The 25,853-nt window shown below is 40.2% G+C and overlaps 2 protein-coding genes across 2 annotated transcripts; both read left to right on the top strand.

Annotated features, from left to right (window-relative positions):
* Window positions 1-367: 367 nt before the first annotated feature.
* spryd7b (SPRY domain containing 7b) lies at window positions 368-8,043 on the top strand. The gene is made up of 5 exons (XM_018702653.2): window positions 368-608; window positions 2,011-2,127; window positions 2,559-2,725; window positions 4,975-5,077; window positions 6,873-8,043. Exons 1-5 carry the CDS (start codon window positions 503-505, stop codon window positions 6,968-6,970), a joined length of 591 nt encoding a protein of 196 aa, XP_018558169.1. The 5' UTR covers window positions 368-502; the 3' UTR covers window positions 6,971-8,043.
* A 220-nt stretch (window positions 8,044-8,263) lies between these two features.
* kpna3 (karyopherin alpha 3 (importin alpha 4)) lies at window positions 8,264-23,931 on the top strand. Its single transcript, XM_018702649.2, has 17 exons — window positions 8,264-8,451; window positions 11,016-11,060; window positions 14,979-15,068; window positions 17,457-17,486; window positions 18,130-18,182; window positions 18,273-18,368; window positions 19,757-19,842; window positions 20,923-21,009; window positions 21,103-21,272; window positions 21,590-21,634; window positions 21,810-21,941; window positions 22,049-22,177; window positions 22,347-22,451; window positions 22,773-22,844; window positions 23,144-23,306; window positions 23,504-23,598; window positions 23,692-23,931. Exons 1-17 carry the CDS (start codon window positions 8,383-8,385, stop codon window positions 23,788-23,790), a joined length of 1,566 nt encoding a protein of 521 aa, XP_018558165.1. The 5' UTR covers window positions 8,264-8,382; the 3' UTR covers window positions 23,791-23,931.
* The last annotated feature ends 1,922 nt before the right edge of the window (window positions 23,932-25,853 follow it).

Below are 25,853 nucleotides of genomic sequence, written 5' to 3'. Positions count from 1 at the left end.
CATGAAAAGTAAACTTTAATGCTGTGTCCTGAACAGACAAGTGGCAGATTATCTGGGCACCACGAGCGAGCAGCAACACTGGATCGACGTTATGTTTCAGCCAGTTCAAATCAAAGTCTGGGGATGCTCTTCCGTTATGAAATGGTATTACTTATTCAGCATTTGTCCACTACTTACACGTTTGATACCCTTCCACCCCCCCAAACTCACTTTCTGTTCACATGTGGTTATGTAACTTCGATATCCAATAGTTACTTAGTCACGTGTAGAAATTTTGACCTTGATTTTCTTCCCTTGTTTCCATGCCATCAGGAGCAACTGCCTATCTTAGCCACTGTGATTGGATACAGTGGGGTAGCTGGGGCTTATGTGTCTCCGACCTCTGCCGCGACGTGTCGCTGTTGTGTGAGGAGGGGGGATGGCGTGTTTGACACCGAGCGCTCTTTGGTTTGGTGGTGCGACTTTGTTTCCGGATGTTTAGCTTCGTGGTGTCAGGACAAGAATGGCTGCGATGTTTACGTGTTGTCTAAGCTGCTGCGGAGATGGCGGCTCGGGGCATATTCCCCTCAAAGAAATGCCCACCGTTCAGTTAGATACCCATCACATGGGTAAGTGAGTTTGTCTTTAATCATGACGTACAGATATTTTAGGACTACACATGTCTACTCGGCTGTGTCTGACATGTTAGTTTGCTACTTCCGACATTAGCATTAGCTAGAGAGCTAACTGTGCTATTAAATTTTTTTTTATTTTTTATTTTTTTTTGAGCCCAACAACACCAACAAACAGGAAAACTCGTGAAATCTCTTTTTCTTGCAACTAACCCTAAGACACAATTGATAGCTGTCAGGATTAACATTTACCAGTTATCACCAATTAAACTTCAAATACTACATCTGTTCATGTTTTAAAACATATGCTGTTATTCTGCCTTAATCAATATCACGTCTGATATGCCTTTTGCACAAAAAGTTAAATCACTTTTTTTAAATCTTAAAAATCACATCAACTCATTCTCTTTCAATAATAAAAAACTATGACTTTTATTTTTTAAATCCACTGATTTAACATTATTATTATCTTTACTTATGGAATCAAAATGTGGCCCACTTTGCTGTAAAGTCCACCCTCAATGACGGCGTCCATGTTACATTTGTGTAAGTTAGGTATTGAACCACAGTTAATCTCCACACTAGTTGTGATGTAACAAAATTATGCTTATTGTTATACTTAGATTTTAGGTTAACACAGTCTATACAGCGAAGGTCAAACAGAAATGCAATTGAAGCTTTAACTTGTTATTATAAGTTGTTCATTACCAGTATTAAAATACAACAGTTGGTTTATAGGCTGTTGAACATGAACTTATAGCACTCCTCTTGAATAACTGACCTGCCTTTTTACCCTGAGGAACAACTGGATTTTCAAATGGCACCCTCAGAGAATTCATACTGGCCAACAACAGTGTTGTGCTGAAAGGATTATCAGATTAACCAACTGACATGAAATTAATCAACAAAAAGTCATTTGTTTGTAATGTGTTTACAAAAAAGTCTTAATTATTAGTTATAAAACATATGGACCCAAAGACCCTCACATATATAAAATCACAGTTTTACCCACATTTTCTCAGACATACATGAATCCAAAGTGAGCAAGAGCATCTACAGGAAAATTTGGACCCTAAAAGCTTTAACAAATATCTCTCCTAATAACACAAGGCACTCATGTATCAAGCAAATATTCCAAACATTCTCTGATTCAAGCTTGTCAAATGTGGAGATTTACTCTTTTTCACCAGTTGATATTATTGTAAAATGTATATCTTTGGATTGTTGGTTGGACAAAGCAAACACTTTGAAATTGTCATCTAGGAATGTGAAAGGCATTATCTAGTATTTATGGCGATTCTATAGACTAAACAATTCCCTGATAACTTTGATATGTATTTTATGTGTTTGAACTGCAAAATGATTTCTTGCTTCTTCTGTTTTTTTTTTTTCCTTCCAGGCACAGATGTTGTCATTGTAAAAAGTGGCCGGAGGATATGTGGCACTGGAGGCTGTCTGGCCAACGCTCCCCTGCACCAGAACAAAAGTTACTTTGAGTTTAAGATCCAGTCCACTGGTATGCCTTTGGTATTTAGCTGATGGTCACCCTGTTTCCATATCTCTCCTGCCTTCTTCCCCTTCCAAATCACCATTTTCTGGTGCATTCCTGGTGCTGGGTATTGATTCTTACACACTGTAGTTTGGAGTAACTACACTATCTTGTGACTGCATGCAAATTGATGGAATTCTGTTCACTTATGAGAACATCTGAAACCACAGGCCATCTGCTTTCTTCCTGATAAGACCTTAAGCAAAGCTACAATTCTGAATCTTCACACTAGTCACAGATTGGTTTTACTATGTAACATTTAGCTTCAAATATGCTCTGCATGTGAATGTCCACCCATTATCTTTGTTGGTCTTTGCCATAATTATGAATGCATTTTAAGCTTTGTGTTTAAAATGTTTTGAAGTAGCAGCTACTTTAGTCTTGTGCTTTGTGTTCAGGTGTGTGGGGAATAGGTGTGGCCACGCAGAAAGTGAATCTTAATCAAGTGCCTTTGGGCAGAGACACAAACAGCCTAGTCCTGAGGCATGATGGGTCTGTGTACCACAATAATGAAGAGAAGAATCGTCTACCTGCAAACAGCCTTCCCCAGGAGGGTGACATTGTTGTAAGTGCAAAATTTATTTTTACTTCATCCTGAATTGAAAATGAATTTAGGTTTGATGACCTTATCTTTAAATGACTTTAAGTGCTGCCAGTTGCTTGTTGAGCTGAAAATCTGAATCTTAACACATAAATAAGAACTGGCAATCATAAATAAATACATATAGACACTAAAATTATGAATGAACTGTACTTGTATGAGCAGACCAGCTGGTTTACATTCCAGAGATATAAAGACTATGTTGTTTGACATGGGTTTTTTAAAACCAGTGTAGTCTGTGCACATATTGAGTAACAAAACCTTAATCAACCTCTACAGACTTATCATCTGTTAGAGGCCTGTAGGGGCAGGCTGGCCTGCAGGTCCCATGAGACTCACAGTAGAATTTTTCTGTGTGTGTTTGTTCTGTTTTTAAAGCAGCTGGCTGAGAGCAATAGTCACATTGTAATACATGGTCTAATATGGCCTTCTTTTTGTGCCAAAGTCTGCCACATGCACACCAAATTGCTATTTGGCATCAGTTTGTAAATGATAACTGATTTATCGTCACCTTAAACAGCTTGTACTGCAGTTATTTACAAAGCTTATATATCAGAACTCAGAAATCAGTGAGTATGATTTGATGTTAATGAGCACAGACTCTGGGTTGGATTGTATAGCACTTTTTGTGTAGCAGAAAATCCTGCAGGTGCAGGTGGTACAGAAGTACAGAACACCAGCAGGTGGGAGCTGTTTTAAGACACATGGAGACCTCTATGTGTCAGGTTCAGCAAGTGTGTCATTATCTGCACAAAGTAATGTGTGACACATGTTTCTTTCTTTTTCCCAAAGCTGAAATACAATACACATCAGAAAGTGTTTTCTTGATTTATTCCCAGTCGTGCCATTTTATGACACTATATCCTTCTGCTAAAGGCGAGACCCAAAACAGCTTAAAACTACCACAACTGGAACTTAACACTGACTAACTAAGAGACCCTTTAAGTCCAGGCAGTATTTGAGCTGTATTAGAGAGACCCCACAACCACCACCACCATACATATACACACTCCGATGACAGAGCAAAGACACATTTACAGATGAACATCAATGAACTTACTTACTTCAAATTCAGATACGATTCTTCAAACTGAGTAACTATGCAGGAATAATAAAATCGTTTTTTTTTTTTTTTTCATCATCAGGAGCTACGTTTAGGTCAGCCAGTGAAACAGTGTTGAATCTACTGGATACTTGTTCCCTGGGGTTTAGTTCTGGCTTTTCCTGTACAGCCCTTGTGATACCCTTGATCAAGTATTATACATATGTGATGTTTTTTGTGTTAATGTGTTTTTTTGTACAGGCAGTGTTTCAATAACATTGCTGAACCAAGAGGCTGGCTGGACTTCATTTGAAACTAGTTTGCATTAAAGTGCAAGATTTCATAAGATGCTGTCACCACAGAATGATCCATGCATGCAAATGTGCAATTTGACAAACATAAACTGTAATTTGTATGAGGGCTGTGACTGGTCATGAGCTGACTGTCAGATAACGAGTGTTTATGACTAATAGACTGCAGGGTTATGGAGCAGGGTGCAAAACCCACATACACTGTCATTTGTTCACTTTATCTTTTATTCCTGGAACATGACCAGGAAAAACAAACCCTGACTTTGTTCAGCACTGACATATTTTCAATACATTCACCTTTTATTGATCACTTTGAAGCTGATTCACTATAATTTTATACCACAAAGACTAGTACTACAGTGATTTTCTGTTCAGTTTGAAGTGCAACTACAATACTTTTACTTACTAATAAAATTATTTATATAGTCCTTGATGTATTAAAAAAAGATGTCAGGTAGTGAAATCCTTGATCCGCCAAAAAATGTGTTGTGTTTTTTGTCCCAGTTCATGTCAAACACATTTTCTCCTTGGATAGATGTGTCATAGACAAAATGTATGTGGAATAATAATTAAAGCTTAGGCCATAATGTAAGTGTGACTGCAGGAAGAAGAGGAAAGCAAAAAATAGTGTGGGATAAAACAGAAACATACTTTGTTTTGTTTCTATATTATTTGGCTTTAAAAAAAACTTTCTTGGAAATAGAAAAGCATCTCAATGCTCATCATTAAATAGGTTACAGCAGAAACTTTGAATTGACAAGCTCCATATATAAAGATTTCTTTATGATAATTAAACCATGTTTAAATGTGCATTTTGCAGAAAATCAGTGATTAATACCATTTTTGTGTGCATTCCTCAGGGCATCACATATGACCACGTAGAGCTGAATTTGTATCTGAATGGAAAGAACATGCATTGCCCTGCCTCAGGGATCCGAGGCACTGTATACCCAGTTGTTTATGGTAAGTTTATCAGTTGACTGAATATGCCGACTAGTTTACCAAAGTTTCTTAATCTTTGGATAATTTGTTCTGAAAAATGTAAACACATTTATGTGAATATTATTGACTGTTCAACTGCTTTCTCAGAAATGCCTTTGTAGCAGTTATAAATTTACTCCACTAGAGGGCTGCATTTGTGCATTTTTACATAACACTGGTCAGTTCAGGTCATCAGTTGTACTTCAAAGATTTTTTTTTTCCCCATATTGACCACTGAGATTCAATCTTTACACGGAGAATTAAGACATGCAGGTTATATTATTTGAAGAAAAACCTGTGACTAGTGACTAATTTTAAGCTGCAAACACCCTAAAGTGCTGGTAATATCTCTGAGCTAGAAAATATATCCATGTGATCAGGATGCTTTCATAAATTTCATGTCAGATGTTTCACTTTATTTTTTAGTTGTACTGTGTGTGTACAATGATATCCTTCATGTCCAAAGGGCAAGACAATGTTTTTCTGACCCCATTCATCCCTTAGCTATTTTCTGATAAGCATTTACACAAACTGAACTGCTCCATGAGAATAAGGAAAACCCTCACACCACTTTTCCAAGACCTTTGTGTTAACCTGACAAGTTTAGACCTGTGATTTGACTGGAAAACTCTAAAATAGTAAGCCACCCACCACTCAAAATGAAATGTTTTCACCAAAGAACTTCCATGAGCTGCAGTGGCACAGTAGCACGGTTCTCTTATCCCTGTTTTAAAACACATAATTGTGGTCTCACAATGTCCACAACTCATGACTCATTTTTGCAGTAAATACTCCTGAATTTCCAACACAGAAGTTTTTAAAAAATGTTTTTAAACTACACTTTTGAAATGTAGGGCATATACAGTAGCTTATGGAACCAGTGACCGACTTGATTTTGAGTCGGTTATTCATGAACCACAAACATCACCTCCGCTGTCACCACACCTCTGGCTGATGACTGGTAAACATTACAGTGCCACAGTACTGTAAACTGGCGTGCCAGTTGGCTTGGAAGCGTGTGGGGCTTGGAGGTGGTGCTGCTTCTCGAGCTGAGAACTGATTTGCATAATGAGTCAATTACCAAGCCGACCAGGTATTCCAAGCCAAATTTGAGTTGATAGCATTCTGGCACGCAAAGATTTCAGGATAATTTTAATACTGACGTTCTGTTGAAATGATAGGCCTTTCTTGTGGTGGATGGCTTGTCAAAGCAGGAAAAACACAAGTGTAATTAATGACATTAGAAACAACCTCTTTCCATTGACGTGAGCCAGTTCCAAGGCCCTGATATTGTGCATACTAACTCTCTGTCATGTGAAGTTTCTCCCCCAACTTCAAGGCCATTTTCTCAGTCAGCTTCTTGCTATGAGTGATGTGGTCCGGCATGAACACACAATGGTCTGCATAAATTTGAGCAGTTTTGGTTGTTTTACTTGAAAAATGTTTGCATTTGTGTTTTTTTCTGTTCTCTTCTCACTTGTCTCAGTTAGAAAACGGTGATGACATTTCAATCAAAGTATGATAACAGTTGAGGGGGTTGTTCGGCAGTGTTGCCAGGCCGCTGTCAATCAAACCTGATCAAACCACAGCCACACACAACCCCAGTGAAGCAGAGTAGCTGAAGTTTTGAGAGATTACCTTGTGATAATAATACCTATGGATTTTTTTATGTTACAGAGAAATATTTTCACTGGCTTTAAGGCAAATGTAAAGGAAAGAGGTTTTAGAGGTTAATGTGTAAACTGTGTCTAAGTTTGTCTTTTCCCTTCTGTTGCAGTGGATGACAGTGCCATCCTAGACTGCCAGTTCAGTGACTTCTATCACACACCTCCACAAGGATTTGAGAAGATCCTCTTTGAACAACAAATCTTCTAAAGGAGCACTTCAGCCTCAGCCCTTCTTTATGTTATCATCTTCCTCTGTATCTCATAATAACCTCTGTGGCACTACAGTTTGACCTTGAGTGAATGTTTTCATCATGTGTGGCTTAAATGCCTCTTGTTTTGTTTCCCCCGTTTACTGTCTCTCTATTGCTGCTCTGGTTTGACAATGGAGTATCCTTGAAGAAATGTTTTTTTTTTTTTTTTTTTTTTTGGATCTTTGGTTGGCTGCGATGGGCTGCTACAATCTACCCTGATAGAAAACTTAAATCATTACCTTGTATCAGTGGTCATCACCCTGTATTAACTGAAACACTTTCAGTAGCTGCTTACATCCCCAGTCTGTGTGTAGATGCCAGGATCTGAAGCCATGTTTGATTGACATTAGCTTTATAGTCATGTTTTTCAACATGTAACCTAATCTATCCTAAATGCCAAACTGACATCTCATTACACACCCTGCATTTATTTGAATCACAATTCAAAGTGATATGTTTGTTTGGTTTGACTGTCAAGAGTTTGTGGACTAATTGGGTGTCACTTGTTAGTACTGACTCTTCATTTAACAATATCCTGTTTATGATGCCTTCTTTATTTAAAAATACAATTTGAGTTGACTCGGAAATTGTTTAAAATACTAACTCCTGTAAAGCAGTGCACATTCAAGGGGACAGCCTGACTTATCTCTGAGGTGCTGGAAAATATTTCATACAGTGAAATATATCTTAAACGCCTGACACTAATACGTATTAACATTGATTCCTGTCTGATCACTTCTATGAACAGCCCTTTAGTTTTCCCACACTTTTCTCGTCTTGAAATCTTTTTATGGAGTATTTATTCTAAATATCAGAATACTACCAGAGCTGGTGCTGGTCGTCTCTGATTAGAGATATGTGGCTAAAAATGTCAGTCTGTTGTGCTGTATTGGCATTGCATATCCGCTGCTGAAGTGTGGTAGTTAAATATTTCAAATGCTTGTCTATGTTTGCACTAATGATGTTATTGTACAAGCAAATCCAAATATTGTTGATTCATTAAACTTTTGTGTCTGGAGGCATCCTCTTATCAGTCCTGTTGTTGCCTTTAGACTGTCGTTAAGTTGCGCATTATCAGTGTTATGCGCAAAAATGACGAGTGAGCTGCAAAGCCTTTCACGTTTGAAGCTCTCCGCTGGGACCAATAAATCGTGGGTGAATTTATGATTACTGCGTCGAGAAAGCCGTGGAAACCAGGACAGCCCATGAAGGAGATATGCGTTAACTCCTCCCCTCACTCTGCGATCTGTTACGTCGTCGTCCTCCCCTTCTCCGGATCCAGCAGCAGCAGCAGCACAGGAGCTGCCGTGCCTCGTCTTTCACTGAGGAGATCCCGAAAGCCGGAGTATTAGCTAAACCCTGTACAGCCATGGCAGAGAACGCCGGCTTGGAAAACCACCGCATCAAGAGCTTTAAAAATAAGGGACGTGATGTCGAGGTGAGTCGACATTTAATTGCGAGTGTAAATGACAGGAATCGTATTAGTTTTACCCAGAAAGCGACAGTCTTTGGGCCTCGCTGGGGAGCCCGGCCCCGGCTGCAACTGCCTGCCAGCTAGTTAGCTAGCTAGCTAACGTAAGCTATCGTGGGGAGTTCGCCATCAGAAGTGCTTATTGGCCTATATGATTATCGGTAAATTTCCACCGTAATTAAGCGATTGTGATGATACTTGTCAAGTTAACACCTGTGGCCTACCGATCATCACGAGTCAATGTGTGTTAAGAGTAAGCAACATCACAGTTGAACCGTTGGAAATGGGAGAATTAGGGCCAGGCGATGTAGCTGTCACTGCCAGCTAACGTTAACTAGCTAGTTGGATGGACACCGGTCGCAAGCGAGGTTGGGCCTGGCCGGCTCCCCAATCTTGATATTTGCTGTATTTAACAGCCAGCTGACCTCAAGTAACATCAGTAATAACATGCGAACGTCACATACATTTGGCATTATTAGTTCAACGTCCGATTTTGTTGGATTAATGTTACACGGTTAGTCCACATCCACCTTAACCAAGTATTGCCCCTCCTTGTTAGCTTGCTAGCGTTGTCAAGCACATAGCTAGCTTGTAATACCAGGTGAGCCAGCTGACTGAGTTGCTAGCTAAGTCACTAAACAGTTAGCCGAACGATAATGATGCGATGACCTGAGTTTCACCGTTTACTGTGAAAAACAGCAAGTGTACTGCGAACTAAAACCATCTAGTGTCATCAACCATCAGTGAGAAATGGATACGTAAGCCCTATTACATTTAGTTAGCAGTACTATTAAATAAAGCTTGGCCTAATGTTGTAATGTTATGTCTAATATTACACAATGGTTATACTCAGACATATAGCTATACCAATGAAACTACAAACGATAATTGTGATTGTTACTGGCAAGTAACATATTCTAGAAAACACCACCAGTGAACTATGTCCTGCTGGCAAATCCACAGCCTAAAACGCTGCGTATTGCAGCATCATTCAGTTAACAAGTCTAATTATAAATTTCTGTGACAGCATATGTCTGTAATGCTCATTGACATGAAACCGTTTGGCAAAGGTTGTGTTTCAACAGGCAAGGGAAAGAGAAGCTAAGTGTGTTGGGCCAAAGAAAGTCAGAGGAAGTAACAAATAACTATATTTATATATTACGTGTGTGCCACTTATTGAAATGCAACTCTTAGCCTAATAGTTTACCAGCAAAGATGCATGCTTGTGCCAGATTGTTGTGATCTATTTGTAATCCTGAGATAATCCTCAAACAAAGGTATGTCTGAAAATGGCCCCTCGGAATCTATCAGGGTGCTGATTGAAGTTTTACTGTCAACTGCCTCTAATCAGATTGATGGCCCATAGGTGGTTGTTTTGAAACTTAGTCACTGTGACAAGCACATGGCTACTATAACAGACAGACATTGCTAAGTACATTCCTGATGCTATTTCAGGCATCCTGGATGTCTGACCTCGGTCCTCTTAAGAGCCTGTGTATGAATTTGAGTTTTTCTAAAGGGATGACTCAGACTAAAACAGGGGAGAAAATGCCAGTTTGGCTTTTATTTATTTAGGTCAGGCATAACAGATTGCTTTTCATTTCTGACATTATTAGGAACAGCTTTGAAATGCAAAGCAGTAATGTGTCACGTGTTCCAGGTCATAAGCTCCAAGATCCACCTTTGTTTTCCTGGATATCATATATGATTAGTGGTTATGGTTTGGATTGGTCAAATGTTCTGTACCTCAAAATATCGCACCTTTGTTGTCTTGCAAAACTGCAGATATAAGCTTTCTGTTTTTGAGTGTCTGCTGTGGCGTCTCTATGGGCTCCAGCAATTTCATAATTGTAAGCATAGAATTTTTGTAACTGTATAGGTTCATGTTTTGGGTCCGTCAACGCAACAGAATTAGGTAATTTAAGCTGAGATGTGTATTGGACTGCATTAAATTCTTTTGACAGTCAGACTGGTCAGACTGGACTATTGTATTTTAATGACATTCTGTCTGTAAAAGGACATATTTTGTTTGGATCAATTTAGTGACATTGTTGTTGTTTTTTGGTGGCTGGGAGACACCACTCTGCTTCGCAGCCTCCTGAGTTATGACTGTTCCAGATTACGTAAGAGGCTATTTAGGAAGGCAACATGAACCTCTTCAAACAGTCACAAGATGTTGGACCATCTCAAACTGTTCATGATGAACTGGGAACCCAACAGACACACAAATACAGCAATTAGTAATGAGATAATTTAAGTATAAACTGTCCTTTCTCGCTTGTGCTGTTTTTGCGTTCATTTACTTTTAAATGTGCTGCGGGTTGTTTTTATTTCCAGAGTTCAGTCACAGCATACTATCTGATAACTTTTGCACATTATTTTTTCTGTGATTTGCTCATTACGTCATTTTGTTATCCATGTAAAAGGTGTAATGTATATTTTTCCACAGCATTAAATGGTTGCATTCCTTAAAATGGCAAACAGCAAAAGTTTTCTCATGCTCTGTGTTTCTTTTTATTTCTTTGTTACAGACTATGAGAAGACATCGAAATGAGGTGACAGTTGAGTTGAGAAAGGTGAGAAAATACGCACCATCTGTCTAAACACATTTACACCAAGCCTCGGTCAGAGTATTATGAACCTGCCTCAGTTTCCTGATGACAAAGTTGAGTTAATTGCAATGAGGATTTTGAAAATGCAGACAGAGCCATTTTATTTTGAGGACCATTGGGAGGTAAACATACAGTCTGTACACAAAAAAAAGTTTGCAAAAAGCTGCCGAGTGGAGCATTTAACTTCATCGCACCTGGAAGCACTAGCTGCTCATTTCACTACAGGGGGAAATTGAATTCATTGTTAATATCATATATTTTGTGCAAACCTCAAGGAAATAGGCTCAGATTTTCACAAAGCCTTATTCAAGATCCACAATTACACTGTCTTTGGGACTAACTAAGTATTTGTAATGAGAACTGTTGCAAACCATGTATATTTGTTGCCATTTCATCAGTTCTCCCTCCCAAGGATCACCTGTGAACCCCCACCCCCCACCCCCATCCTGTAGTCATTAATTACTGCCCCAAATACAGACATCTGACCTTCACACCCACTTCACTCCATGATTGGTCAGCTGTGTGGAGGTGAGAAAGGAGCCAAGAATTGAACTTCTCTCTTTTGCTCTCTTTTTTTCTTCATCTGTTACACAACTGTTTGTTCACACTGGTCATGTGAACAACTGAGTGCAAAGCTTTGAATGACTTCCTGGAGAGGCTGCATGAAAATGTGCATTATTATCCCGGTTTTTTAACAACACTGACAGCTATCTGACTGGAAATGACCTGTCTGTAAATGATGTGATGTTTATTAACAGACTCTGTTGGGTCTTATTTGACAGCTGAAGGTATCACAGTCACATCTGACTCACTATCGTATGTTTCTTTCCTGGAGAAACCATCTTTGGCTGTGCATTGATGATATCGCCGTGTATGCAGCCACCCCATAAACTGATGAGTTTCATTTTGTCCTTTGATAAATTTAAATAAATTAGCTACAGCAAATTAAATTTTTTAGATTGTAGCCCAAATAAAGTCAGTGTGCTGGTATTTGTTAGAGAACAAGCCAAATCCAATGCTGTTACCATCCAGTGCTCAGAATGTTACAGGTCTGGTCTCAGAGATTTGCAGACCTGAAAAACATGCCATGTTGTTGCTGTGATGCCATGTGCTCTTTAATGTATTTTGCAGTAAAACTGGTTATTTGTCGAAATTCCTTGTCACAGGGAAAAAAGTGAAAAATGTGAAAAAGCACAATGTTACAAGCAGCAGGCCATAAGGTATTCTACCCATTACTCAGTTTGGCAAACACAGTGTCTTGCCAAATGATGTTGCACGGCAGCAAAAGTTGACCTAGGATTGTTTTTTTTTTTTTGTTTGTTTGTTTGTGTGGTTTTTTTAAAAATACCAGACTATTGTTTGTTCGTTGTTGCACTGCTTCTGTTTCAACATGGTATTGAAAAGAAAGAGGAGTCATTTTTTTGATGAAGCACTATTGTCTGTCTTGATTGTAGGCCTAAATCTTGAGGAAGAGCCGCCTGTCTTTAGTAGGCATTGTACAATGCGCAGTTTGTGCATATGTGTATGTGTTTCGGCCCTTTACTGTGCACCATGGACTAATAAATTTGCTGTTAGTTCAGGAGGCTGCTTTGGGTGCATATTGTACTGCTGCAGCTTTATGATGGCATTGTCCAGAGAGCTTTGATGCATTCCTCTTGATGTGAACAGACATGACATATGCATTGATGCTGCTGCCATCAGCAGTGACTTCATTAGCGAACACAACTGAGTTAATTCCACTGTCAGCCATACATGCCGCCTCCGTGTTTCACAGATGATGTGGTACTCCTTGAATTCCAAATTTCTCCCCATACAGTTCTTTCCATTACTCTGATATGGTTGACTTTTGGCATATCTTCCAATAACACTTTCTAAAAGGGGTTTTAGTTATGGTGGTTTTCATTTTCTGATGATGGTACTCTCATAGACCCATGCCCTACATCCTGCAGAGGGCTCTTACATGCTTAATCTACTGCTTGTTGTTCTCTCACCTTTCCAAATATTTATCTGTGGGGTCATTTGCAATTCCTGGGCTATAACCAAAACCTCACCCTGCAAATACAAGTCATGTTTCATACCAGTATAAATAGAGTATAATCATGATTTGTGTAAGCAAACTTTAAAAAAGTGTCTTAAGTCAGAAGAAACTGGGCCTAGAATTCAGCATGTGATTTTATACTTATACTTTTATACTACTTTTACTGTAGCTGCTTCGCTCACTCATTTGGGGACAGCCTTTGTGGACAATGTGACAGTGCCTGGTGGGATATTTCTTGCAGACACCGGTACATTTTCTGGGTAGAACTGTGAGCAAGAGCTCACAAGGAAACCTAGGCTTAGAAATGGTTGCTAAAGTACAGTGATGTTGTCATAGAATTGAAGCTGATCCTCAAGAACCTGCTTGGTGAGATCAGGACCTGGATTCCAATTGTGGGTTTCAGAGTTGTCTATCATTGTGAGATCATTGGAGTAAGTTACACATTCCTCAAGCTCAGAGATTATGGGTCATAAAGGTTTGAATACTGTATAGCAGCAGTTGACTTTTAATAGCTTTAAAGTGTCGCTTCATCTTCATCTTTATCTTCATCTGAGAAATGAGCTGTCATGCACCTTTTAAACTTGCTGAGGGGTCTGACATTATTCTCATTTTCACACAGAGTTGAAGGCTGATTTGGGTTTGAAACGGATGAGTAGTGAATAGAGTCACATCTTAGCTGGGTTTACTTTGCTTTAGTTTAAATGTGATTATCTGGCAACGGGAAGATCAATCAGTCATTACCCTTTCTTCGTTGTGAAGAATTTTCTGTGTAGATTATACTCGATGACTTTGAGAAATAAAGTGCACAAACACAGTCTGTGTGGTTCAGTAGGGTCCGTCCTTCTTGATAAAGTCTCATCAGAATTTGTTAACCCGTGATATCAGACAGTGTCACTCCTTCATAGTCTCCTGGAAAAAGGAAAAGCGGTTTTAGGTACTGGGACATGAAGGTTCTATGTGGTTCTGGGAACTTGGCATTAGACAAAATGGTAGAATTTGATATGAACCTTTGCCAAGTCAATAGTCTGTACAAATGTGTTTCTCACAGCTCAGCACGACATACACTTGACACTATCAGGAAAATCACAGCATCTAAACATCAAAATTCATACTTGGAAATTAACAGTTCGATGACACAGATTCACGAGTTGAGACATGACTTGGTATAGGGCCAGCTGAAACTGGTACAAAACTCAAAGCACTCTTTAGCTTTGTGCTTTCAGAGAAAGTCCGAGAATGCTGGTAAACGTCGTAAGTACGTAGAGAGCAGCACAGCCATCAGCAGACGTTTTAGTGAGCACTGTCACAGTATTGAAAAATAGAGCGTCACTGCTGTGGAGTGCTGAGGTGGTCTTGAGTCTAGCACCTTCCATTTAGCTGGATCAGAGCAGCAAGAAGCACTGCACTAGATGATTAGTCATCAGTGACGCACATCAGTATGATGCACAGGAATGTAGGGCAAGGGAATCTCCTCCTACCTCTGACTCACATGCCCTGTAAATTGATGGGTTGTGTGGGTCCCTCTGCCCATCTCTGTGTACATGTCTCTCTCTCTGTATTTTCAGACTGAATGAATGTGTGCTTCCTGGGTGTGTGTGTGTGTGTGTTTCAGAGTATGTTAAGTTTCAGTGTCCTTCAAAAGCATGAAAATTTCTCAGACTTGCCTGCTTGGAGACGGATTTCAAACATATAGTTCCTGTACTCTAGAATGTTACAAATTTTTGGAGAGAGAAAAACAGTTTTAGAGTTAGGCCTGTTACTTTAAGAATTCATGAATGCATTAATGAACACTTTCATCTCCTCCCCTCACTGCTTTTCTGACTTTTTTTTCCCCCTCTTGTCAGAACAAACGAGACGAACATCTACTGAAGAAGAGAAATGTCCCGCAGGAGGAGAGTCTGGAGGACTCTGATGTCGACTCAGACTTCAAAGGAGTAAGTGTGGGTGTCTGGGTATGTGCGAGAGCGGGAGAGATGTAGTGAGGCTGGACTGTCTGGATAACCGGTCAGATGGGTTAAAATCAAGCAGGCCGTTTATGTGATTTCAAACTCTGATAAACACTAGAAACAGTATGTGAACAGCTTTAGAAAGAATAAAATGAGGAAGGTTTTGCTTTTACGGGAACTTCCTCCAAAATAACATCATTTACAGTGAGAATTAAATATCAATTTACATTTTTTTTGTTGAGACTATTATTGATCTTGGAAGGAACAGATGACAACACACATGATCTTCCTTAATTTCCCTGTTGTCTTGGAATTGTAAATATTACAATTTCCAAAAAGTAGTTCCATTTATTAGCTTTAAAAAGTGTTCCTAAAGACCTCAGTAGAATAGAAATTTGAACGTCTACAATTCCACGACAACTGGGTAAACTCCCATCTGCTGAGTAAAATTGTGGGATGTATTTAAGGGCTCTAGATGACTGGTTTGGTGAGTTCAGTTTTTAATTTAGCAGATTTCAGTTTTGTAATATCTTCCTTTGAAACATCTGCCACTGCCCCAATACAAATTAAGGTGAATGGAATTTTGTTTGTGCTCCTCACAGCAAAAATTATATTGGAAAACTCAGCAGCAGAAATAATATCCCAGTCTCTCAGGATAATCCACATACCTGGCTGACTGATAAAACTGTTGATAGCATGTTCTGTGGATTATCCTGAGGAACAAGGACATTGTTTCTGTTTCTATATAATTTTTCTTTGCGTTGAGCACCACAGACAAAATGCCATTTACCTCCACTGAACTGGCTTGATACCAGAAACCTGAGGCAAGTCTGAGGAATGTCCGCAATAATCTGCATGAATTAACCCTTCAATTATCTTTTGCTCGTGGAAAGGTTACTCTGTGGTGTTACATTGTAGAGAATTTACCGTAATTAATCAAGTCTGTGGTTTGTAGATTCAGAACTTAACTGATAAGACTGCCTAAAGCATTCTGTTGTGCTACTGTCACGGGGGGCTGGAGCCAATCCCAGCCGACACCGAGAGGCGGAGTACACTCTGGACAGATCGCCAGTCCATTGCAGGGCCAACATATAGACACCCATTCACACTCACATTTAGGACTGAAACGATTAGTCGAAATAATCAATGATGTTGATTATAAAAATTTGTTGACGCAGAATTTTAGAATTTTAGTATAAAATCATAAAGCTAGAGACTTTTTAAGAGGAACCATGTTGCTGCAATGCACTACAGGAGGTGCTGGGGGCATTTACCCCCCCCCAGCTTAAGTTTGCAGACTTGAGCAAGTGAGGTAAAATATGCACTGGAGCCCAGAGCAGGTGCTGCACCCACAGGAAGCAGAGATGGAAGGTGTGACAGAAATAATCATTGACTAATTGGAAGAATAATCGACAGATTAGTCAACAACCAAAATAGTCTTTAGTTGCAGCCCTACTCACAATCACACCTACGGACAATTTAGAGTCACCAGTCAAACTTTGGATTGTGGGAGGAAGCCAGAGTAGCCGGAGAGAACCCACACAGGCACAGGGTGAACATGCAGACACCACACAGGCGAACTGGGGTTCAATTTCTGAAGACATTCTGTTAGTAGATTAATGACATGATGATGAATTGTCTGCAGAGTAAGCCGATCTGTGCATTTTAATCACAAGTTGAAGCTCTCAACTTGTGGCACACAGAATCATTAATGAGAGAGGAAATGAGGAGTACTGATCAAAACTGGGCCGAGTCAGAGAGTGACACCACACGTCCAAGCCATTTTATCTAATGTTACTGTTAACCTCTGTTGTGGTAGTTCTGTGTCTTTGGCAAGAAAGCACTGTCAGAGTCTCATGGGAGCTGTGATTGACAGCTAATGCCGTCATTGTTTGTTTAAAAAAAAAAAAAAAGGTTTTCACATTTTCCAGCCAGTACGGTAGTTGAGAAACATTAATGTAACGTAAAATATTGACCAAATTATCACTTGTTGTTGAATCAAGCTAACTTGGAAGTGGGTACTAATTTCTTTCAGCCTTATTGGATGGTCAGAGTCCCAGGGAAAAAAGAGAATGGAGCTCATTGTAATTTTCCCCATCTGTTTCAAATGGAAGCAGAAGCGGCAGGCATTTAGCATATTCTGCATTGCTAATTTTCATGTCGGAAACCATGAGACAGAGGGCAAGCTCAATATGGACTTATCCTGAAATGATTGCTGATCAGTTTGAGATACAAAATATTAACTATTAACCTTGATGACATGGAGGGAATACACCATTTTGCTCATGTTGGTTTTTGTGTGTCTACAACGTTTGACTTTGTTATTGTTGATCACGGAGACAGCGCTAACATTCCTCTTCATTTCTCTTTGTGCAGCAAAATGTTACACTTGATGCCATCTTACAGGTAAGACTTAACGTCATTAAAGCTGTACCTTTCTATAGCACTGTGCAAAAGTTTTAGGCATTAAAATTCAAGTGAGGATGCTTTCAAAAACAATCCCACACATAGTTTTTATTTACCAGTTCATTTTCACACAAAGTGCAGTAAACAGAAAAACCCAGATCACATCAATATTTAGTGTGACCAGCCTTTGCCTTTTAAACAGCACCAGTTCTTCTTTACACTGTTTTCCAAGGTACTAGGCAGGGCATCTACTTGCCACTATTGCTCTGTGGATTTAGTCTGTCTTAGTTCTTCTGCTTCCTCCATCGCAGATTGACTCAGTAATGTTGAGATCAGGTCTCTGTGGGAGTCAGACCATGTGTTGCAGGACTTCTTGGTTCTCTTGTCTCAGAAGACAAATCTTATAACTCTGGCTGTGTGTTTGGGGTCGTTGTTGCTGCAGAATGAATCTGGGACCAATCCGACGCCTCTCTGATGGTATTAAATGATGGATAACAATCTAAACATCAGTTTTAAAAAGTGCCTGAAACTTTTGCACATTAGCCTTTCCCAAATGTATCAGCAGGAGATTCCTAACTGTTGGCTAATTACGCTGTTCTAACATTTACTGTGGCCTTCACTCTTTATTATTTACTTATTATAGAATGCTACCAGTGATAATGCAGTGATACAGCTCAGTGCTGTACAGGCAGCCAGGTGAGTGACTGACAGAATACTTACATACAGACACCAGGTGTTTTTATACATGCAGTTCTTGAGATTTTTTTTTATCCTGCTTTTTATCAGAAAACTGCTCTCGAGTGACAGAAACCCTCCCATCGACGATTTGATAAAGTCTGGGATCCTGCCCATTTTAGTCAAATGCCTGGAAAGGGACGACAAGTAAGTCTGCTTCCAGAACAGTGTGTGTTTGCTGTCTTGTGTTATTCATGTCTCCCACGATGCACTGGGTGTTCTAGTTGATAAGACTGCAGACTGCTGTGCAGTTTGTGATGGATTACTGATGCTGCTCCACCAAGTCTTGCCACAATTGCTGCAACAGAGGCTTTGTTTGCGTGTGTGTGTGTGTGTGTGCGCGCATTTGTGCATGCGTGCATCCTACTGTGTCCACACGTGAGTGTGTGTGGAGGCACGCAGGGCACTTGGCTGGTCCTCTCAGTCCAGGCCAAGCCAAATATAACAGCATTCCTGTCTCTTGGAGTTCCCCAATTCCCAGGACCTTGTGTTCACTGTGGGGGAAGAATGAGGGCTGAAAAACATTTAGCGACGAAGTTGTAAGGATTTTGCCATGACGACCCACAACAGATGGCATCATGTTAACATGGAACACAAGCTTATGTAGGACAATTGTGTTATTTTTGAGTCGCTGTGCAGAGTGCGGCAGTGCAGTATAACCCATGTTCATCCATGAAGAGAGAGTAATTGTCTACTATGTTGCCATAGCATTATGGCAGAGGGCCAAGCCAGCTCAGCTTGACATAATGACAGCATTACAATGAAATGTACAGCATGAAAAACAGCACCACTATACATGAACAAGAATAGACAAAATGTATTTTCTGAGGTCTTCAAATTAAATCTGTGAATGCATGATAGGGTAGAAAATGAAATAAGTCTGTCCACAGGCGACCACAGTGGCCGGTTACATCACACCCTGTTTTACATCCCAGCTAAAACTTAAACCAGTAGGAACTGATGAAATATTTAGTGGGGTAGACAGACTTTGCCACCTTTCGCCATGATTTACTAGCATTTGGCTGGTGGGTGGTGTGAGGATCACTTGCCATTTTTTTTAAATATTTTGAGTTGCATCATTTAAAAAAATAACAATTTCCTGATTTTGAGCACATCCCCAGTTTACCTTAACAGCATATCTGGACCACTGATTCAGAGTCAGATGCATTATCCACAACACGCTCTGCTTATACCAGAATTTCACAGATTGTGAAACTGATTATTAATCTTTTTTTTTTTTTTTAAATAAACCAATCATGGAGACCTCTATTATGCCCTCATGAGCAACAAGCTTTTGATTAAAATAGGTTTGAGCCACATTGTCTTTTTATTACTGGAAGGCCAAAAACAGACAAGTGTATTGGTGTTTGGGGGATGAATCAGCCTTGGAAAAACACACAATGGCAGCTGGAATGAAAGAAATGGGAATATAAGTGTTTATCGTAATTATTTATTCCATCCTACTTTATGTTCCATTCTACAGAGGAAACTGAATGAGCTTTCTTTACATCTTTACCTGGTTTTGTTTTCTACAGCCCCTCTCTTCAGTTTGAGGCAGCCTGGGCTCTGACCAACATTGCGTCTGGGACTTCAGCACAGACTCAGGCTGTGGTTAAATCCAGTAAGTTGACCCCGCATTCTGTCTTTACCAGTGTTACCCCTTCAGTCTGTGTTTGTGTACTGTCTGCAATCTGCCAAGAAAGAATATTTATTTGTTTTTTCACTGGATGAGGCTCAGTCATTTTTTGGGCGATGGCTTTGTTTCAAAATAAAGAGTGCACTTTAATCCAATGCAAACATGAGTGGAGAGTGAGAACCATGATCAGTATTCATATGATTAGCTTCCCATAACACAGATGCGATTTGTTTGCTTGAATTTAAGTATATGTAAATTATATTTAGACATTTTACACATTTTTGTATGAAAATGACACATCTCCATCAATGTTTCCTGAATAAATGGCGTGTGTTCAGCTTCAACCGAGCTCACATTTAAGACTTTAGTGGCGCCTAAGCTAAACTAGAGCTGGATCTCTACTTAATTTGTTTAGAAATTTTCATATTCAACCAAGTGTGTATCTATTGTGACATTGTGATTTGATTATTCACCAGTAGCTTACATGTTTGCTCGTAAAAATCTTAAATTGTTTTTCTGAAAAGGAAGAGCAATTCATATATTGAAGTAGTTCCTATAACTTTTAAAAAGGTTTTGTTATATTCCAGCTGACTTTGCCCAGGTGTTCAAATAACTGAGTCTTGAATTGCACAATGTCCCCATATTATCTGAAGAATGTTTATCAGATCTGAGCCTTGGCAGAAGTTGGATAGAGATTCTGGGAACTGAGTGACGTCACCAAAACTTTACCGACAACTAAGACTTGACCTGCCCAAAGGAGAATCATGGATGTGCCATTCAAGCACTGTCTGTACATGTCACACAGTCCACAGGAGATGTTTATAATAGCGGTTTTAAAAAATAATCGGAGAGCATGCGTGTGTGGCTTTAAGTAGGAAGTTTGGCTACTGGAAAGGAGTGTTTTAAAAGTGAGTAGAGATTTTTCCTTCTAGTACTTTCTTAGTGCTGAGAAGAATGCCAGTGAGTTTAGATTAACTGGCCTGAATTTATTGGCTGTGAGGGTGAACAGGCAACCGAGGTTGTCACATGGGCAAATTTGTGATGCGTTGATGTTTGTGTGTCCAGATGCAGTGCCCCTGTTCCTGCGACTGCTACACTCCCCCCACCAAAATGTTTGTGAACAAGCTGTTTGGGCCTTAGGAAACATTATAGGTAAGTATCATCCTCTGACAGAAGTGTGTGTACTCGCAGTGTTTGAAAGCAACTGTTCAGAGTGATGATAACCTCTGCACCTTGCCTGAACAGGTGATGGTCCACAGTGCCGGGATTATGTTATCTCCCTGGGTGTGGTCAAGCCCCTGCTTTCTTTCATCAACCCATCAATCCCCATCACCTTCCTCCGCAATGTTACCTGGGTCATCGTTAACCTCTGCCGCAACAAGGATCCGCCACCACCCATGGAGACTGTGCAGGAGGTGGGTGGGTGTGCGTGTGTCTGTGTGCAGACTTTCATGTGCCAGACAGATGGATGTGTTGCTTTGCAGCTGACTGTGTCACTGCAGGCTGAGTCACACACAGCTTTTCAGTAGCCAAATCAGCCTCATCACCCAGGGGAATTTGTGACTATAAAGCTCTTCTGGCGACATTTGAAGTCTGGTTTTGACAGCTATTCCTCTTTGTGATTTTTTTTTTCTTTTGTCTTTTCATTCTGCCCTGTTTTTGCCTTCATCTGATCCATCTATTCCTCTGCCTACATCCAGCCCACTCACAACCTACTTTTCTTTCCCCACAGATTTTGCCAGCCCTCTGTGTGCTAATATATCACACTGATATAAATGTGAGTATCAGACTGAAGAGCGATTGTCTCAGTCATTTACCCTTTGCTCATTCTCATAATTTGTAAAGAAATATTTCTTCTTTGTGTCGTCAGCGTGCATTTTTTTCTAAATCTTAACTGCAGAATTATTGCACAGTCGGTATATGATGTTAAGTTTTGTGTGTCTCGTGTTTAGATTCTCGTCGACACGGTGTGGGCTCTGTCCTATCTGACGGACGGAGGCAACGAGCAGATCCAGATGGTCATTGATTCTGGAGTTGTTCCATTTCTTGTGCCTCTCCTGAGCCATCAGGAGGTGAAAGTTCAGGTGTGGCTTTGTTTTATGGAGAAAATTCATTCATTTTTTTTCCTTGCGTCTGCTGTGAAGTTTTTTTTTTTTTAAATTACTCTACCCTTTTGTCCTAAAAACTGCAGACAGCAGCTCTGAGGGCAGTGGGAAATATCGTGACAGGGACAGACGAGCAGACGCAGGTTGTGCTCAACTGTGACGTCCTCTCACATTTCCCCAACCTGCTCACACACCCTAAAGAAAAGATCAACAAGGTATTGTAGCCACAACCTCAAACTTCATGTTGTGTTTTTTTTTTTTTTTCCATTGTTGCAAACTAAAATAAAGAGTTTTGACACCACACCCGTAAATGACTGTCTGAAAGAATATTTAGGTGTGGAAGCTATAGCGCTGGTTTTGAATTTGTGATTGGTCTATTTGCAGGAAGCAGTTTGGTTCCTGTCCAATATCACAGCTGGGAACCAGCAGCAGGTCCAAGCTGTGATTGACGCTGGACTGATTCCTATGATCATTCACCAGCTGGCTAAGGTTTGTTCATGGTGGAAAAGCAGAAAATAAATTCCTTTAAGCTTTATGTCCTATACTCTTTATATTCAGTTTTCTCAACAGATGGTACCAGACTCTAAATTTGGAAAAGCATGATGTTGGCGTTGATTAGACTGTATGTATTCAGTCACATTGACACGTTCCATGTTTTGTTGCCAGAGAAGCAACACAACTTTTGATAAATGAAATGGACATTGAATGCAAACGTAGCCTAGATTTTCTGTTTCTGTTTCTCATTGGCATCGTATGTTGTAGAAAAGACCTGCTACGTGCACGTCTTAGTGACAGCCTGTCTCTCCACAGGGTGACTTTGGCACTCAGAAGGAGGCAGCATGGGCTATCAGCAACCTCACCATCAGTGGGAGGAAAGACCAGGTGAGCTGGGCTTTGGGACCACTGATGTAAAAATCTGGTGGTGTGTGCTAAAATATGTTTGCTGCTACAACGGTTGTATTTTTTATTCAAAATGAGTGTTTTTTTATTTAAACTGCAGAAACAATACTTAGCTTGTGAGTCATTTAGCATTCTATAATTTCAATAGAAAATGTTTACCCTATCATTTCAATTCATGAAGGTCAGTGTGAGTGAATTAAAAGGACATGTTCCACACTTGTAACCATGTACTTATGTTGTAATCAAGTATGGATGTGGTGTGTATGTGTGGGTTTGTGTAGGTGGAGTTCCTGGTGGAGCAGAACGTCATCCCTCCATTCTGTAGCCTGCTGTCAGTGAAGGACTCCCAGGTGGTGCAGGTAGTCCTGGACGGCCTCAAGAATATTCTAATCATGGCAGGGGACGAAGCCAGCACTATCGCTGAGATCATTGAAGAGTGTGGAGGTCTGTTCTCGTCTTAATCCTCTTACATATTTAAGCTGTTGTATTTTCTCTGGGGAAGGTGTTGCAATTCTCTTTTTTTTTTACTAGAGTTCTACAATTTTTGGTATATATATATATTTTCCTTTCCAGATTTAAAACTATGGGTTAAAGCCATGTCTGTCATTGTTTTGTGTTTTTTTTTTTTTTTTTTCTTCCAGGTTTGGAGAAGATAGAAAATCTGCAGCAGCATGAGAATGAGGATATCTACAAACTAGCCTTTGAGATTATTGATCAGTACTTTTCAGGAGATGATGTGAGTTAACCACCAATGATTTCCACCTTCAATTTTTCATTTGTTTTTCCTACACAGTCAGCACCTTACTCTGCTGTTATCTGTCCTGTACAGATTGATGAAGATCCCAGCTTGATCCCTGAAACCACTCAAGGAGGAACCTTCAATTTTGATCCAGCCTCCAACATGCAAACAAAGGAGTTTAATTTCTAAAAGCCAGGATGTTTGGTTCAACCAGCTGCACGGGTACTCTGTAATCACCCCAGACATTCATCCATCTCTCCTCCAACCTGGCAACCTGGTACCGAAGGATTTACTTAGCATCACTTCAACATGGAAACTCACCACTGAAGGATTTACCCACGTCCACCTCTGCACTGCAGGGTGTTTTTTCTTTTTAAATGGTCATCCTTCACAGAACACGGCAAACCCTTCATAGGAGTTCTGGTCACCCAACAAGGCGCCATCACCGTCTGGCAACCCGCATCAGGAGGATTGTCAGTATTCTCTGCCAGTGCTTCTAAATATCACACAAAAATAAAACCAGAAGGAAGAAAAAGCCTTCGTGGCAAGAATTAATTGCCAAAATGTCAAGTCCTCACAAAGACACAAACACAAGCACATTTCCACACACATATACACACACTTTTTTCACACTTAGAATTTGTGTGCATACTTCTGTTAGAAGCCATCATATCACTTATGGGGAAGAAATACTGCTGTTTGTTTGTGGTTTATTTTTGTGCTTTCCCTCCCCTGGAATTGTCCTCTGGTGTTACTTCACCCACGCGCACGCACACTTACATTCAAGTACACACATCAACACACTTAGTCACACTGATACCTGATGGCCGGGCGCCCTGATAACCCTCTCTCACCCAGTTTAAAGAGTTAATCCCAGAGCTAAGCCATGATTAACCACGGACCCCCACTGCCCTCCCAGGAGAGTCCTGGGGCAGGTGGAGGGGTGAAAGGGCTCTAAGGTAAAACAAAAAGAGGACTCCGTGGCAAACTGACTGACGGGACTTCTGACTCAATGACGTCACTTTTTTTAACGTGACCTCTGTTGAATTATCAAACTTAATGTTTGTTTAAAAAAAATCATCAAAAATGTGAAGAAAATGCCATAATACTTTTTTTTTTTTTTTTTGTCCAATACATACAACTGTAAGACCTGCTAACTGCCTGCTTCTGATTCAGCAGAGCGACAACATTTGTGTTTTGTACGGATGTGAATACCTGTCACGGGAGGAGGCACCTTTAGGTGAAGGCGCAGAGACTTAAGAGAAAAGGAACATGTCAGCTGTAGCGTTTATCCACCCCCCACCCCCACCCCCCCGCAGGACATCCATTTCTGCAGCATGAGCTCGGTCCATGTCCTTTGATCTGGTGAACTGTTCGCTCGGGACTCCCCTGTAATGTGAAACTCAAAGGGGGGTTAAAAAAAAAAAAAAAACAAAAACAAAAACTCAGAGCTAAAATCAACCTGAATTGCATATCTGACCTTATGCTTATTTGAATTCTTTTAAGTTCTCTCCTCAATCACATATATTAGGTTCATGTTTCAGCTTCCTTTGGTTGCGTCTGTGGAGCTTCCATATGTCTGGTTTTGCTTTTTTTTTTTTTTTTTTCCTTCAGTCTTATGCACACGTCTGAGAGGCATATTGATGTCTGCCTGCAGAAAGGGACCTATACTCAATGAAGACTAAACTTGTATAAGGAGTACAGGTCCTGACCTTTACAATACTTAACTACTTTCAATGAAGAGGTCACATGTCATCACTCGATTTGAATAATTGTACAAAAATGTGATGTGTATCTCTCCTTGCCGTCTAATGAATATATGAATATATTTACATAAAGCCTGTACAAAGCTGCTGCAGCTGACAGTCATTGGATGGACGATAACCTTACTGTCATAGATGGCTGGGGAGGGTTTTTGTTTTTGTTTTGTTGAAGCAATATTTCTTTGTTTCATTGTTTTTATTTTTGACTTGCCTATGTATTGTGATGACATGCTGATAAATTGGAACAGGCTGTGCTTTTCTTCTCTTCGTAGTGGTGACGGGCTGCTTAAAATGTACCGTCCCGTGTCCCGGTCGGTGTGTGGGTTTCGGGTTCGAGGTGTCAAAACTCGGAGCCTGACCCAAGCCCTGGTCTCGAAGACTTTCTGATCCTCTGAATGGCTGCTAACTACTGAGAGGGGGTCAGAGCAGGGGAGGCGGGTGGGGTGGGGGGTGGCAGGGTCACACTGGGGTTTTAAATATTGGGTGGGG

Source organism: Lates calcarifer, linkage group LG1, assembly GCF_001640805.2.
Source record: "Lates calcarifer isolate ASB-BC8 linkage group LG1, TLL_Latcal_v3, whole genome shotgun sequence".
Taxonomy (NCBI): domain Eukaryota; kingdom Metazoa; phylum Chordata; class Actinopteri; family Centropomidae; genus Lates; species Lates calcarifer.
The sequence above is the reverse complement of the archived record's forward strand: the minus strand, read 5'-3'. Positions and strand labels throughout refer to the sequence as shown.